Source organism: Symphalangus syndactylus, chromosome 10 (assembly GCF_028878055.3).
Source record: "Symphalangus syndactylus isolate Jambi chromosome 10, NHGRI_mSymSyn1-v2.1_pri, whole genome shotgun sequence".
Lineage (NCBI taxonomy): Eukaryota > Metazoa > Chordata > Mammalia > Primates > Hylobatidae > Symphalangus > Symphalangus syndactylus.
Genome location: NC_072432.2, coordinates 102,586,122 through 102,603,008, shown reverse-complemented (window position 1 = coordinate 102,603,008; position 16,887 = coordinate 102,586,122). Strand labels below are relative to the sequence as shown.

The following is a 16,887-nucleotide window of genomic DNA, read 5'->3' as shown; positions in this document are numbered from 1 at the left end:
TACTCGTCTGACAAAGGGCTAATATCCAGAATCTACAATGAACTCAAACAAATTTACAAGAAAAAAACAACCCGATCAAAAAGTGGGCAAAGGATATGAACAGGCACTTCTCGAAAGAAGACATTTATGCAGCCAAAAGACACATGAAAAAATGCTCATCATCACTGGCCATCAGAGAAATGCAAATCAAAACCACAATGAGATACCATCTCACACCAGTTAGAATGGCCATCATTAAAAAGTCAGGAAACAACAGGTGCTGGAGAGGATGTGGAGAAATAGGAACACTTTTACACTGTTGGTACTGTAAACTAGTTCAACCATTGTGGAAATCAGTGTGGCGATTCCTCAGGGATCTAGAACTAGAAATACCATTTGACCCAGCCATCCCATTGCTGGGTATATACCCAAAGGATTATAAATCATGCTGCTATAAAGACACATGCACACGTATGTTTATTGCAGCACTATTCACAATAGCAAAGACTTGGAACCAACCCAAATGTCCAACAATGACAGACTGGATTAAGAAAATATGGTACATATACACCATGGACTACCATGCAGCCATAAAAAAGGATGAGTTCATGTCCTTTGGAGGGACATGGATGAAGCTGGAAACCATCATTCTCAGCAAACTATCGCAAGGACAAAAAACCAAACACCACATGTTCTCACTCATAGGTGGGAATTGAACAATGAGAACTCATGGACACAGGAAGGGGAACATCACACAATGGGGCCTGTCATGGGGTGGGAAGAGGGGGGAGGGATAGCATTTGAAGATATACCTAATGTTAAATGACGAGTTACTGGGTGCAGCACACCAACATGGCACATGTATATCTATGTAACAAACCTGCATGTTGTGCACATGTACCCTAAAACTTAGAGTATATAAAAAAAAAAAGACCCTGGAGGGGTGCATGGGTTCTATACTAATGTGTTTTTCAAATGTGTTTCAGGCTGTTTCTCTTGTGGATATGTCAGGAAATGGTTGTGTTCAGCTTTCCAGCTTAAGGAAACTCATCAAACCTAATGAAAATTGTTTCCATAATTTTTGTGTAAATAAAAATGACTTCTAATTTCATGAAAAAAAATAAGTTAAAAACAATTAGAAATGCCAGGAAAAATGAAGAAACTATATAAGACAGCCACGATCTAAACAAGAAGCAGAATAAAATATAGCATGATTATGAACAGCTGATGCAGTTAGAAAAGACAGTTTAACCTCATTGTCAGAAACAGTCTCCTTTGAACATTCCAAGACCCTGATGCTGGACCTACACACAATGAAATACATTCCTCATAGATTGCCTGACCTAACATTCAATCATATTTATATAATCAAAATATCACAAAAACATTTTAGTTTATAGCATCTAAAATCACTGTGTGGATAATCTATAGAAAATTTTATTGTGGTTGTAGAACAGTATGAAAAAAACCTGCACAACATAAAAGTCAAAATATTGCCAATAAAATGTGAAGGTAAAAGAGAGGGAGAAGAAGAGAGAATAAGGATGGGTTGCCATTATCCTATGTAAAAGGAAAGTAAGGAACTAAGATGAATGAAAATTAGATGGATAAATACAAGTTTTGCAGCTTACAAAGATAATCAACCAAAGAACTGAACATCATAACCTCAGATATCAGGATAGGAGAGTAAATGAGCTAAAGCCACATGTTTCCTAGCAAAGAATCAATATTTTCTAAAGTTGATAAAATAATAATTATAATATAGTTTTTAATTACATTTTCATTAAATATATGTTTGGTTATAGAGGTAACCAGCAAAAGACCTAAAAGTGTAAATGATTGGAAAGAAGTGGGGCTAAAGCTGGAAGGGTGGGATAGGTTAGTAGAATGTTTATTTATATAAATGCTTGTATATGCCTTGACTTTATACTGTGTGTGTATATATAAATTTTTTAAGTTTTATGGAGAATTTTGAAATGCATACATACTGGTATAGAAAGCCTTATGTACCCCTCACCTAGTCCCAGTAATGATCAGAAATTAAGAAGGCAGAGAATAAAAAACCAATAGCACTTTTAATAAATTGAAATTTTGGTTATGGGACAATATTAACAAAAACCAATAACTGACTAATTTGATTAAGAAAAAAGGAAGAATACACTAATATACAAAATAAGAAATAACAAGGAGGATCTCGCTCTGTTGCCCAGGCTGGAGTGCAGTGGCACCATCACAGCTCAGTGCAGCCTCAACTATGTGGGCTCAAGCAATTCTCCCACCTTAGCCTCCCGAGTAGTTGGGACAACAGATGTGCACCACCACACCCAGCTAATTTTTGTTTTTTTATAGAGACAAGGTCTTGCTGTGTTGCCCAGGCTGGTCTTGAACTCCTGGGCTCAAGTGACCCTCCCGCCTTGGCCTTGTAAGTGCTGGAATTGCAGGTGAATCACTGCACCCAGCCAGAAGAAACTTTTTTAAAATCAGGAAAGTCTACTTTGCAGACATCTAGGAAAATAAATTTGAAAACCTAGATGAAATGGACAGTTTCCTAGGAAAATACATATGACCCAAATTAACTCCATTTGATTTAGAAAGGTAAATCAAATGGACTAGCTTTTATAGAATAAATACAGATATTTATTACAAAACTGCACAAAAAAGCACAAGGCCCAGGTAGTTTTACAGGAGAAGTCTACCAAACCTTCAACAACCAGGTAGTTCAAATGCTCCATAAATTATTTCAGAGTATTGAAAAGGAAGGAAAATTTCAAACTCCTTTTATGAAGCAAGTATAACACTGATACCTAAATCAGGAAAAGACAATCCAGAGAATAAAACTGCAAACAAATATAGCTTCAAGATTAATGATAAAAGGTAATAAAATATTACAAATATTTTATAATTATAAACAAATATAGCTTCAACAAACAAATATAGCTTCAAGATTAATGATAAAAGGTAATAAAATATTACCAAACCAATATACCATGACCAAGTGGGATTTATTCCAGGAAGGCAAGATTGTTTTATTATTAGGATATTTATTGTGTTAAGCTGTTCTTGCATTGCTATAAAGAAATAACAGATACTAGGTAATTTATAAAGAGAAGAGGTTTAATTGGCTCACAGTTCTGCAGGCTTTACAGGAAGTATGGTGCTGGCATCTGCTCGGCGTACGGTGAAGCCTCAGGGAGTTTTCAATCATGGCAGAAGGACAAGGGGGAAGCCAGCATCTCACTTGGCGAGAGCAGGAGCAAGGTGTGGGGGAGTTGCTGCACACTTAACCAGATCTCACAAGAACTCACTATCTCGAGGACCACACCAAGAGGACGATGCTAGATCATTCAAGAGAAATCCACCCTATGATCCAGTCACCTCCCACCAGGCCCCCATTTGCAACACTGAGGATTACAATTCAACATAAGATTTGGCAGGGAAATAGATCCAAACCATATCATTTATTAGTGTCATATTTTATATAAGGAAAAAAATTTCTCTGTATTTTAGATACTTTCTTAACACAACGAAATACATATACCTTAGTGTTAAAGCCAATATCTTATTTAATGCGAAAACACTAGAGGCACTTCAACAAAGATCAGGAACAAGGCAAGGATGCCCACTATCTCCACTACTATTCAGCATTTTACTGTAGTAATTGTATAAGAGAAAACAATTAGAAGCATAAGATTGGTTAAAGAAGTAAAAGTATCTTGTTGCAGATGACAGTAAAGTTTGAAAATTCAGAAAAATTAGTAATAAAACTAACTCAATAAAATATTAAAGTAGGAGGAAATAAAATTAACATAGAAAAATCAATAGATTTGCCACTTTTGACCGAGAAGGAGTAACAGGGACTGGATTTACCTTACCACTTGAAACAACAGAAAATAACAGACAGGAAATATAAAACAATGGGTTTTCAAGATGGTGCACATCAGGCAACAAACGACTGATTTCATTCCTGAGAGAAACAAAGTGAGTCTTATGATTGAGAGAGGGTACCACCTTGAGAAAGTTTTCTAGTCATAGTGCAAGAATGGGAAACCCAGGCTGAGTTAAGTGGACTCCTTGAGTTTAGGAGACAGAGCCTAAGGGTCTAAGAGAACCAAAGTGACTAGAATTCTCCGGACAGAGTACCAAAGAGGAGAGAACTGCATGGAGAACAATCCTCAGAGATCTTCAGAAGTTCTTCCATGAGTATTCAGCAGAGTACTGATCAGCAAATAGATGAGGAAACTAACCAAAGCTGAACAATATGTGGAATCAACCTAAGTATTAGTGAATGAAGGCATAAAGAAAATGTAGTGATGTACACAGTGAAATACTATTCTAGTAGTAATGGGCACCTTTCACATCCAGATTTGGTTTCAAATACCATTCTCCAATGAAAGGAACCAGGGCTTCTTAGAAAAAAGGTTGGTATACCAGGGCTGGGGCAAGGAAAATACAAGATAAACATGGGTCATCTTATGCCAGAAAATATGAAAGTCCCCATAAAAACACAGGGGCGTATCAAGAGAACACAGGTGGCCAGGCGCAGTGACTCATGCCTGTGATCCCAACATTTTGGGAGGCAAAGGCAGGCAGATCGCTTGAGCCCAGAAGTTCAAGACCAGCCTGGGCAACATGGTGAAACCCCATCTCTACTAAAAAACAAAAACTCGGCATGGTGGCACACACCTGTAGTTCCAGCTACTCGGGGGGCTGAGGAAGGAGGATCACTTGAACCTGGAAGGTAGAGGTAGCAGTGAGCCAAGATGGAGCCACTACACTCCAGTCTGGGTGACAGTAAGACCCTGTCTCATTTACAAAAATAAAAAGAGAACACAGGAGCCAACCTGAAGGAGCTCCTAATGGCCAAAGCTAGATCAATTTGAGCAACAAAATGATGATAGTATAGGATTATAACCCATAGAATGAAATAAATACCCATGAGTCTGCGCTGTTAAAAAAAAGTAAATAGGCCAGGCATGGTGGCACACGCCTGTAATCCCAGCTACTCGGAAGGATGAGGCAGGAGAATTGCATGAACCCAGGAGGTGGAGGTTGTAGTGAGCTGAGATCGCACCACTGCTGCCCTCCAGCCTGGATGACAGAGCAAGACTCTGTCTCAAAAAAGTAAATAGGAGAGAAGAGACAGCTCTTCCTTATAGAAGATTTCCAGTTAAGAAATGTAGACGGAATAGAGACAAAATCACTATTAAGTAAACACTACAGTGTAAATGTTGCAGGCATAATCTAACAATAGATGCTAAAATGAATCAGAGAAATTTTGAGGAGAAATAGGATATTGACACTCTCAAAAGCATCTGCCTCCATATTTATCAATTGTTAAGGGAAAATAGCAACTTTACAGTGGAGAACGCAGCAGACACCACTTGAACTAAGTGTGATCAAAGTTAACATCACCAAATGAAGACATACCAACATCACATACCCTCTGTATTATGTATGCCCAGTGATGCACTGAAAAGGACTCATCACTTCTGTGGTTCTCCTGCCAAAAATATGTAACCTTAATCATGACCAGACATCAAACAAAACCAAATGGAGAGACATTCTACAGAATAACTGACCAAAACTCATTAAAAGCATCAAAATCATAAGGAAAGACTAACGAATTTTCACAGATTGGAAGAGACCAGTGAGACACAAAAGCTAAATGCAGTGTAAGATCCTGGAACAGAAAAAGACATTAGTGGAAAAACTAGTGAGATTTGAGTAGTTTAATATCTTGTCCATGTTCATTTTCTGGTTTTGATCACTATACTATTGTTTGTGACTTGTTACCATTAAGGGAAACTGGGAGAGGAGCATAGGAAATTTTTCTATAATAATTTTTGTAAGTATAAGATTATTTCCAAATAAAAAGCCAGGCGTGGTGACTCATGCCTGTAATCCCAGCACTTTGGGAGGCCGAGGCAGGTGGATCACTTGACACCAGTAGTTCAAGACCAGCCTGGCCAACATGGTGAAACCTTGTCTCTATTAAAAATACAAAAATTAACCTGGTGTGGTGCCACATACCTGTAGTCCCAGCTACTCAGGAGGCTGAGGCATGAGAATCCCTTGAACTTGGAGAGGCAGAGGTTGTCATAAGCCGAGACCATAGCACTGTACTTCAGCCTGGGAGGCAGAGCAAGACTCTGTCTCAAAAAATAAAAATTATGTAATATGTATAATAATAATCCCTAAAAAAGTTAAAGAAATAAGTCCATTGGTTTGAGACTATATATTGGTAAGTATTATAGCTAACTGCTCTGAAGAAACAAAAGAGATATACTTGATGTCTGTCTGTTGATGACAAGCCAATTAATAGATTATATCTGTAATGGCATAGCTATTTCCTCTAGTTAATTAATATTGTGATTATTTCTATTAGATCCTCTGGGCTTATTCAAAATGCTTTAAAAATCTAATTAGAAAACAAAAACAGTATTTTAAGGTTTTAATATTCCAATAGTCTTCAATGAGAACAAGATTAAAGATGTAAAAATAAATAAAATTCTAATTTGAGATATGATTTATCCACACAATTATGATAAAATCTGATGGGCATTAACTGGCTTGCACAGCTTAACAAAGACAGATTCAAACTACTTGACTACATGGCTGCTTTTTTTTTTCCAAAAAGAATTTCCCATGTTTTTAGATTATGAAAGAGGATCATTTTCATTGGCTTGCATCTACTGTCCACCACATCCTTTCTGTGTAAATACACTTTACATAATACCTCGACAATAATCTGTGGGATGAATTGCCTTGATATGCTGTTGATGTGTTAGAATTACAGTACATACCTCGGAGACATTTGATTCACAAATTACCTAACATAGCTAAAATCAAACTTCAACTTTTTTTGAAGTATACTGTGTATACAGAAAAGCACACATAAGTATGCTTATAATGAAACTTGAATTTAATAAAGAATTAAATTTTAAGTGCATTATTCATTATTCTAAAATGGCAGGTTTGCTCAACTGGCAACATACAGGAAGGAAAAACTTCTATAGGCATAATTTTTGTATGTTTGTTAATTTAGTTTTGGTTTTGATCTTTTTCAGGATGTGGTGGATACCCACCCTGGTCTCACGTTCCTGAAAGATGCTCCAGAATTCCACTCCCGCTACATCACCACGGTAGGCTGAGTCATCTTTTTTCTTAATATAACTCCATAAGTCACCTTTTTATTACCATCTGCTATCCAGAATTTCAAGTATCTATGCAAAAGGTCACATGGGTTATAATGATTATTTTAAGTGGAAGGAAGGTAAAATAAAATTGAATTCATAATTTCTTCATTTTTATCTATTTTCCTTCTTGTTTGTGCCCAATACTTACAAAATTAAAGTAATATATTCCTTCTGTCTGGTCTTATGAGGCATATCGTTTTCTGTGTTATGAATATTGATATCCAGTTGATCTTTAGCATTTCCAAATAAGACTGAAAAGAATTTTCAACAGCCTGTCCCTGTCCCAGAAAAAAAGATTGGTCTCTAGTACCTCAAAGTTAGAACTGGACATGATAATGAGAAAATAGCTTGTGTGTAATCAGAAAACGATGTAAGAATTTAAAACAACATGATCACAACCTCATTTTGTGAGGAGCTCGCACTCTCTATTTGTCAGGCACAGCCTCATTTGGTCAGTCCCAGTTAGGCCAGGAATTATGAGTGAGCACACACAGGCCCACAGGGCATGGAGTAGCCATTTCATGCACTCTGCTCTAGCTCCCACATTATCTTTGGGGACAGTCCACAGACCAGCCCCAGGGCCATTCACCAGACACATTCTCAAGTGAGATGGCCCTGGCATGTAGCTCAGATTCCTCAGCTAAACAGGGCAGTCTCCTCTGAGGACCACCCTCCTATACTTAGGGTACAGTTTGTTAGCCAAAGATATGTTAGGTCCTGCCGAGTTACAAAATACTGTTTTCTTTTTCTCCTGTAGGAACTTTATCTTTCATTCAGTGCTTTTGCATTGGCTCTCTTACGTCACTATAAAACTTTGTAAGATTTTATTTGAGCCAGAAGGTGTCACTGTTATCTAAGACAATCTCAGAAGTTATTTTTTTCCTGTTAACCGTGACACTCTACTAAACTACCTCTACCACAATCAACCTGGCCTGTCGCCCTCGTTTCAAACTTGGTTTATTTTTAATTGGTCTCCCTGTCACCACCCTAATTGCCCCATAGTCTAGCCTCCACAAAGCAAACAGTTGTTCTTTTAAAAAATCAGCCACATCATGTCAGTCTTCTGCTCAAACCCTGCAGTAGTTTCCCAGCTCACATAGAATAAAAGCCAAGTCCTTGCCAAGGTTCTCCATAATCCTCCCATACCCTGGCAACCCCGATTCTCTCATCTTATCTCCTACCTCCCACTAGTTTGCTTACTCTGCTTCAGCCACCATGAGCAAACCAAACCCACTTCTGCCTCACATGCTTTGTTCTTCCTCTTTCCTTTGCTTGGAATGTTCTTCCTACAGATTTCCACATTGTCACTCCCTCACTTCATCCAGATACCTGCTCGGTTCCCTTATTTAGTGAGGCCCTCCCTGATCACTCTGTTTTTGTAACCCTTCTTCCTCTGCCCCCTCCCCCTACACTCTATTCCTTTGTCCTGCTTTATTTTTCTTCTTAGCTCCTATCATCTGATATTTAATTTTTTGTTTGTCTGTCTCCTGTCATCTGATATTTAATTTTTTGTTTGTCCATCTCCATCTCTATAATATAAGCTCCATACAAGCAGGAACTTTGTCTGTATCCTCAGTACCTAGAATATTCCCTGGCATATAATAGACACACAATCAATATGTACTGAGTGAATACATGAAATTATCCATGTTTAAGAATTCTAGGCCGGGCACAGTGGCTCATACCTGTAATCCTAGCACTTTGGGAGCCCGAGGCAGACAGATTACTTGAGGTGAGACATTCAAGACCATCTTGGCCAATATGGTGAAACCCCGTCTCTACTAAAAATATAAAAATTAGCCAGGTGTGGTGGTGCACACCTGTAGTCCCAGCTACTCAGGAGGCTGAGGCACAGGAATCACTTGAACCCAGGAGATGGAGGTTGCAGTGAGCCGAGATTCTTGCCCCTGCACTCCAGCCTGGGAGGCAGAGCAAGGATCTGTCTCAAAAAAAAAAAAAAGAATTCTACACTAGTTCTGGCTGCAATCCCAAAGAGAATTATTGGGTTCTGAATATTGACTGTACTGAAAACTCAGGGCGTATTAACAGCATAATTTAGACTCTTAAGAGTTAGAAAAGATCGCCTTCCTTCCTTCCTTCCTTCCCTCCCTCCCTCCCTCCCTCCCTCCCTTCTTTCTTTCTTTCTTTCTTTCTTTCTTTCTTTATTTCTTTCTTTCTTTCTTTCTTTCTTTCTTTCTTTCTTTCCCTCTCTGGCCCAGGCTACAATCTACTCGGCTTGCTGCTGCCCGCGCCGCGGACTGCCTGGGACTGCCGGCGCGCGCCACCGCTGCCTGCCTTTTCTCCTTTGGATGCAGGCACGCATTCGCCATCTTGGCCACGCTGGTCGCCAGCTCCTGACGCCGAGTGCTCTGCCCGCCTCGGCCTCCCGAGGTACTGGGACTACAGACGGAGTCTCGCTCACCCAGTGCTCGGTGTTGCCCGGGCTGGAGTGCGGTGGCGTGGTCTGGCCTCGCGGCAGCCTCTACCCCCCAGCCGCCTGCCTTGGCCTGCCAGGGTGCTGGGATTGCAGCCCCTGCCCGGCCGCCGCCCCAATTGGAAGGTGGGGAGCGCCTCTGCCCGGCCGCCCCGTCTGGGAGGTGAGGAGCACCTCTGCCTGGCCGCCCCGTCTGGGAAGTGAGGAGCGCCTCTGCCCGGCCGCCCCGTCTGGGAAGTGAGGAGCGCCTCTGCCCGGCCACCCACCGTCTGGGAAGTGAGGAGCGCCTCTGCCCGGCCACCCACCGTCTGGGAAGTGAGGAGCGCCTCTGCCCGGCCACCCACCGTCTGGGAAGTGAGGAGCGCCTCTGCCCGGCCACCCACCGTCTGGGAAGTGAGGAGCGCCTCTGCCCGGCCGCCCCGTCTGGGAAGTGAGGAGCGCCTCTGCCCGGCCGCCCCGTCTGGGAAGTGAGGAGCGCCTCTGCCCGGCCGCCCTGTCTGGGAAGTGAGGAGCGCCTCTGCCCGGCCGCCCCGTCCGGGAAGAAGTGAGGAACGCCTCTGCCCGGCCGCCCCGTCCGGGAAGAAGTGAGGAGCGCCTCTGCCCGGCCGCCCCGTCCGGGAAGAAGTGAGGAGCGCCTCTGCCCGGCCGCCCCGTCCGGGAAGAAGTGAGGAGCGCCTCTGCCCGGCCGCCCCGTCCGGGAAGAAGTGAGGAGCGCCTCTGCCCGGCCGCCCCGTCCGGGAAGAACTGAGGAGCGCCTCTGCCCAGCCGCCCCGTCCGGGAAGAAGTGAGGAGCGCCTCTGCCCGGGCACCCCGTCCGGGAAGAAGTGAGGAGCGCCTCTGCCCGGCCGCCCCGTCTGGGAAGTGAGGAGCGCCTCTGCCCGGCCACCCCGTCCGGGAAGAAATGAGGAGCGCCTCTGCCCGGGCACCCCGTCCGGGAAGAAGTGAGGAGCGCCTCTGCCCGGCCGCCCCGTCTGGGAAGTGAGGAGCGCCTCTGCCCGGCCGCCCCGTCCGGGAAGAAATGAGGAGCGCCTCTGCCCGGGCGCCCCATCCGGGAAGAAGTGAGGAGTGCCTCTGCCCGGCCGCCCCATCCGGGAAGAAGTGAGGAGCGCCTCTGCCCGGCCACCCATCGTCTGGGAAGTGAGGAGCGCCTCTGCCCGGCCACCCACCGTCTGGGAAGTGAGGAGCGCCTCTGCCCGGCCACCCACCGTCTGGGAAGTGAGGAGCGCCTCTGCCCGGCCACCCACCGTCTGGGAAGTGAGGAGCGCCTCTGCCCGGCCGCCCCGTCTGGGAAGTGAGGAGCGCCTCTGCCCAGCCACCCATCGTCTGGGAAGTGAGGAGCGCCTCTGCCCGGCCTCCCATCGTCTGGGAGGTGAGGAGCGCCTCTGCCCGGCCGCCCCATCCGAGAGGAAGGGAGGAGCGCCTCTGCCCGGCTGCCCCGTCCGGGAAGAAGTGAGGAGCGCCTCTGCCCGGCCGACCCGTCCAGGAAGAAGTGAGGAGCGCCTCTGCCCGGCCGCCCCGTCCGGGAAGAAGTGAGGAGTGCCTCTGCCCAGCCGCCCCGTCCGGGAAGAAGTGAGGAGCGCCTCTGCCCGGCCGCCCCATCTGGGAAGTGAGGAGCGCCTCTGCCCAGCCGCCCCGTCCGGGAAGAAATGAGGAGCGCCTCTGCCCGGGCGCCCCATCCGGGAAGAAGTGAGGAGCGCCTCTGCCCGGCCGCCCCATCCGGGAAGAAGTGAGGAGCGCCTCTGCCCGGCCACCCATCGTCTGGGAAGTGAGGAGCGCCTCTGCCCGGCCACCCACCGTCTGGGAAGTGAGGAGCGCCTCTGCCCGGCCGCCCCGTCCGGGAAGAAGTGAGGAGCGCCTCTGCCCGGCCGCCCCGTCCGGGAAGAAGTGAGGAGCGCCTCTGCCCGGCCACCCACCGTCTGGGAAGTGAGGAGCGCCTCTGCCCGGCCGCCCCGTCCGGGAAGAAGTGAGGAGCGCCTCTGCCCGGCCGCCCCGTCCGGGAAGAAGTGAGGAGCGCCTCTGCCCGGCCTCCCCGTCGGGAAGAAGTGAGGAGCGCCTCTGCCCGGCCGCCCCGTCTGGGAGGTGAGGAGCGCCTCTGCCCGGCCACCCATCGTCTGGGAGGTGAGGAGCGCCTCTGCCCGGCCACCCATCGTCTGGGAGGTGAGGAGCGCCTCTGCCCGGCCACCCACCGTCTGGGAAGTGAGGAGCGCCTCTGCCCGGCCGCCCCGTCTGGGAAGTGAGGAGCACCTCTGCCCAGCCACCCATCGTCTGGGAAGTGAGGAGCGTCTCTGCCCAGCCACCCATCATCTGGGAAGTGAGGAGCGCCTCTGCCCGGCCTCCCATCGTCTGGGAGGTGAGGAGCGCCTCTGCCCGGCCGCCCTGTCCGGGAAGAAGTGAGGAGCGCCTCTGCCCGGCCGCCCCGTCCGGGAAGAAGTGAGGAGCGCCTCTGCCCGGCCGCCCTTTCGGGAAGAAGTGAGGAGCGCCTCTGCCCGGCCGCCCCGTCTGGGAGGTGAGGAGCGCCTCTGCCCGGCCACCCATCGTCTGGGAGGTGAGGAGCGCCTCTGCCCGGCCACCCATCGTCTGGGAGGTGAGGAGCGCCTCTGCCCGGCCACCCATCGTCTGCAAGGTGAGGAGCGCCTCTGCCCGGCTGCCCCATCTGGGAAGTGAGGAGTGCCTCTGCCCGGCCACCCATCGTCTGGGAGGTGAGGAGCGCCTCTGCCCGGCCGCCCATCGTCTGGGAAGTGAGGAGCGCCTCTGCCCGGCCACCCATCGTCTGGGAAGTGGGGAGCGCCTCTGCCTGGCCACCTATCGTCTGGGAAGAAGTGAGGAGCGTCTCTGCCTGGCCGCCCCGTCTGGGAAGTGAGGAGCCCCTCTGCCCGGCCGCCCCGTGTCTGGGTAGAAGTGAGGAGCTCCTCTGCCTGGCCGCTCCGTCTGGGAGGTCTACCACGGAGGCCAGAAGCAATGTGGGGGCTGGACGTGGTGGCTCACGCCTGTGGTCCCGGCACTCTGGGGGGCGAGGCGGGTTGATCACTTCGGGCTAGGAGTTCGAGACCAGTCTGGCCAACTTGGCGAAACATGAAGAATACAACAGACAAACCAACCAACCAACTCAATGACAACAAAACAGGTCTACCCTGGAGTCATACTCTAATTTTTTCTATTTTCCTCCCTTTCTGATCCTTTATCCCACTTTCTTTTTCTTCCTCTTCCTTCTCCCTCTTCTTTGTCAAATAGAGGATTGAGTTATTATCACTGATCCATATAAAGTCCCTCTCTCATTTATTTTAACTCCCACCCCCATTTCTATTCCCCGACTTCCCATGTGCAACCTTCCTAATATGTTTGATACGCATCTTTTTGTTTGTATGTATTTTTAGAAAATGTTTATTGTTTTTGTATGCAAAAAAAATTAATAAAAAAAAAAAAAGAAAAAAAAAAAAAAAAAAAAAGAGTTAGAAAAGATCTTAGAAATAAACTAGTCCAAACTGTTGGCATGTATTCTTAGAGATATTAAAGAACAAAAGAATAAAATGGAAATAAGTTTTCTTTATGTTTTCTAGTTTGATATTTCTTTTTTTTCTTTCATGTTCTCAACACATAGTTTGATATTTTTTTAAGTACTTGGACATTCGATGGTATTTGGTCATCTAGCAAGTAGTCCCCAGGAAGTTTTTTGGTTTTTATTTGTCTGTTTGGGTTTTTTTTGAGACGGAGTCTCACTCTGTCACCCAGGCTGCAGTGCAGTGGCACGATCTCGGCTCACTACAAGCTCCATCTCCCAGGTTCACGCCATTCTCCTGCCTCAGCCTCCCAAGTAGCTGGGACTACAGGCGCCTGCTACCACGCCCGGCTAATTTTTTGTATTTTTAGTAGAGACAGGGTTTCACCGTGTTAGCCAGGATGGTCTCGATCTCCTGACCTCATGATCTGCCTGCCACAGCCTCCCAAAGTGCCAGGATTACAGGCATGAGCCACCGCGCCCAGCCAACCCCAGGAAGTTTTATGATTTTAGAGTAAAAAGCCATGAAACCATTTTGTTCACATATAATTCACATTTTCTAAGAAATAGTGTCATGTTAATAATAGTTGAACAAAATGAACTACACTGGTGAATTAATAGAGTACAGTTAATTATCTCTGCTGTAATATGTTCATGGCATTTGTATGTAACTTTACATTTGTTAAATTTCACTTTGTTATTAACATTATGCTGCTTTATCTCCAATGCACAAAAGTGAATCCATTACTCAGAACTAGCCATTTAAGTGTAAAATACTTGTGATAAAATGATGATAATATGGCAACTCAAAACAGCACCATAACATAAATAGTAAACAAGACCTAATTGGGAACATTTCATGTGAATATGTACTGAGATAAGTGAATAACTGCCATTATGATAAACTCACAAAAAGGGCAAATAAAAAGTATAAAAACGATTATCTGGAAATAGAATTGTATTAGACTGGTTATCTTCTCCTCAGTGCCTTTTCTGTTATGAAACTTGGTCAAATAATGGCATGAAGTCATTGAAACTGTTGCATTTCAGAGTACAGTGAGTTTTTTTAGAACAAATGTAAAATAAGGCCTTCTATTATGAAATTAATTTTGTTGTTAGACATAAAAGTGACCAAATTAAAAAGGCATTGTTCTCTACCCTGCTCACAGCAAAAACAGTTAAGATCACACTATTTCTAAAAAACACATAAGGATCAGCCTCAGAATTAATGACAGATATCTCAGAAAAAGCAAAATCAGTTACCATGTGACTCTATTGAATGTTAAATAATCTTCGTGGCATACAGTATAGAAGAACAATTAATATGTTTGCATGCTAGTGTTACTCAGTTATTTCAGTTTGCATTTGGAAGAAACCACTGACACAGAGTATGATTCAAGTATTAGCTTATGTGAGGTATATATATGATGAAGGAAAGTTAGAAAGTTAGAAAAGTTATTTTCTATGTATCATTGAAAATCTATGTTAGAGGAAAAGGCTATTTGTTTAGTTAATTATTTTGTCAGCTGTTTTTAGACTGGAAAGATAGACCACCAGCTATGCGTACAGCAAAGAAGGACATCATTACCCAAAAAAGAGATTGAACCTAAAGTCAGTCTGTATTCTTGTTTATTTCCAAAAAGATTTAGCAGTTGAGAAATAAGCCTTTGATATTGAATGAAAATGAAAATTAGAAATACCAGCAAATCATAGCCCTTGAGTTCAGTTTTGCATGCTGTGCAAAAATTGCCAGTGAATAAAAGGTTTTGCTTATCCAAACCGACATATGCCAATTTTTGAGGAAAGAAGTGCTAACTTGAGTTTTTAAAATAAGCGATGAGATTTAAAATACTTCTTTATGACACTGGTGCTGGCAGTAGAGATATTTCTGTGGCTTGCTCCGATGGTGTGTCTTAGTGATATATTCAGTATCTTGATTGGCCAGAATCCACCACTATAAGCTGAAATGCCAGGATTTTCCTTGTGGAGGACAAGGTACTGATTTTCCTAAGATGACTAAGCTATAGTGGAGACTGCTCACACTAAGAGCTTACCAACTCCTCCCCCTTGAAAACTTTTCCTCTTAAGAGAGAAAAAAAATATTTTTATTAGATATATTTTTTAAAGTCCTAACTCTACAGAAGACCATGAGGAAATATTTTTCTGAGCCATGTTAACCAAAGAGTGAATTAGAAATCTGTTCACCAGGCCGGGCGCGGTGGCTCACGCTTGTAATCCCAGCACTTTGGGAGGCCGAGGCGAGCGGATCACGAGGTCAGGAGATCGAGACCATGGTGAAACCCCGTCTCTACTAAAAATACAAAAAAAAAATTAGCCAGGCGTGGTGGCGGGCGCCTGTAGTCCCAGCTACTCGGAGAGGCTGAGGCAGGAGAATGGCGTGAACCCGGGAGGCGGAGCTTGCAGTGAGCCGAGATTGCGCCACTGCACTCCAGCCTGGGTGACAGAGCGAGACTCCGTCTCGAAAAAAAAAAAAAAGGAAATCTGTTCACCACTCCTGCCAAGTGAGAGCCAGGCTTCCAGCATTGGAGTTTGTTCTTCTGTACACATACATAGTAAAAATTATTTGTAACTTCCATGTCTGTATTTAATTCATTTGTCAAAAACTATAATACAGAGCCATCAAACATTTCCATTCCTGGTGACCTATACTTGTGAATTAGAGGTTTCTGATTCAATAACCAAGAAGAAAGGAAACTGACTTACAATTTAACCTATATGTCAAGTTGACTAAAGATCCCTTGGTGAAAAGTGGTCAAATTTCATTTATTTCACTAGCAGAAAATAGTTATTCTAATTATGATTTATTTTAAAATTTTATTTGATATTTTAAATGACGATGAATTTTATTTACCTGCAAGAGAGCAGTTAGAAAAACAATAATAATTAATGTAGAGTCAGCAGCTACATGCTTCACCACTAGATGGTGCTCCTGCCTCAGCCATCTAAAGTGCTGAATCAGTGATGTGGAAACCAACAAATGTGCTGATGAAGTGTGGCCACTGAATACGGAGATTTAGGCTATGGAAAAATGGAATACAAATACATTGTTTTATAGTATTAGATAAGTAGGTTAGCACAGGCTAAAAATAGGAAATGCCTGACAGTCAAACTCTTTGCAGATTTTAAAAATTCAAAAAGAAGAGGAGAAAAATAAGCACAAATGGATACAGATTATAAAGTTTTATAATTTTTAACAGTAATTTCATAAATAATATAAAGTATTTGAGTATATAAATATAAATTTTAGATAGAAAACTCTTACTTTAAGATAAATTTACATTCAGAATCAAGAAATAAGGACAAAAATCTTCAACAGAAAAATGTGGTTTAATAGTATATATTGAAATTGACTTTAACTTGAGAGAGGGGACATGGAATTATGATAAATGAAATTTTTTTTTTTTTTTTTTTTTTTTTTGAGACGGAGTCTTGCTCTGTCACCCAGGCTGGAGTGCAGTGGCGCGATCTCGGCTCACTGCAAGCTCTGCCTCCCGGGTTCACGCCATTCTCCTGCCTCAGCCTCTCCAAGTAGCTGGGACTACAGGCGCCCGCCACCACGCCCGGCTAATTTTTTGTATTTTTGGTAGAGACGGGGTTTCACCGTGGTCTCGATCTCCTGACCTCGTGATCCGCCCGCCTCGGCCTCCCAAAGTGCTGGGATTACAAGCGTGAGCCACCGCGCCCGGCCGATAAATGAAATTCTTAATGTTTATTTTCATACATAAAATTTCTGTGCTAAAAATCCTCCATCATTTTTACAT

The 16,887-nt window shown here is 44.3% G+C and overlaps 1 protein-coding gene across 6 annotated transcripts in view; it reads left to right on the top strand.

Annotated features, from left to right (window-relative positions):
* PPP2R3A (protein phosphatase 2 regulatory subunit B''alpha) overlaps positions 1-16,887 on the top strand; it is a 221,423-nt gene that overhangs the window by 100,096 nt on the left and 104,440 nt on the right. For all 6 annotated transcript variants that reach the window (XM_055295334.2, XM_055295333.2, XM_055295337.2 and 3 more), the window contains one exon: positions 7,047-7,121. In XM_055295334.2, the coding sequence (XP_055151309.1) occupies positions 7,047-7,121 (75 nt within the window). The remainder of the gene's footprint in view (positions 1-7,046; positions 7,122-16,887) is intronic.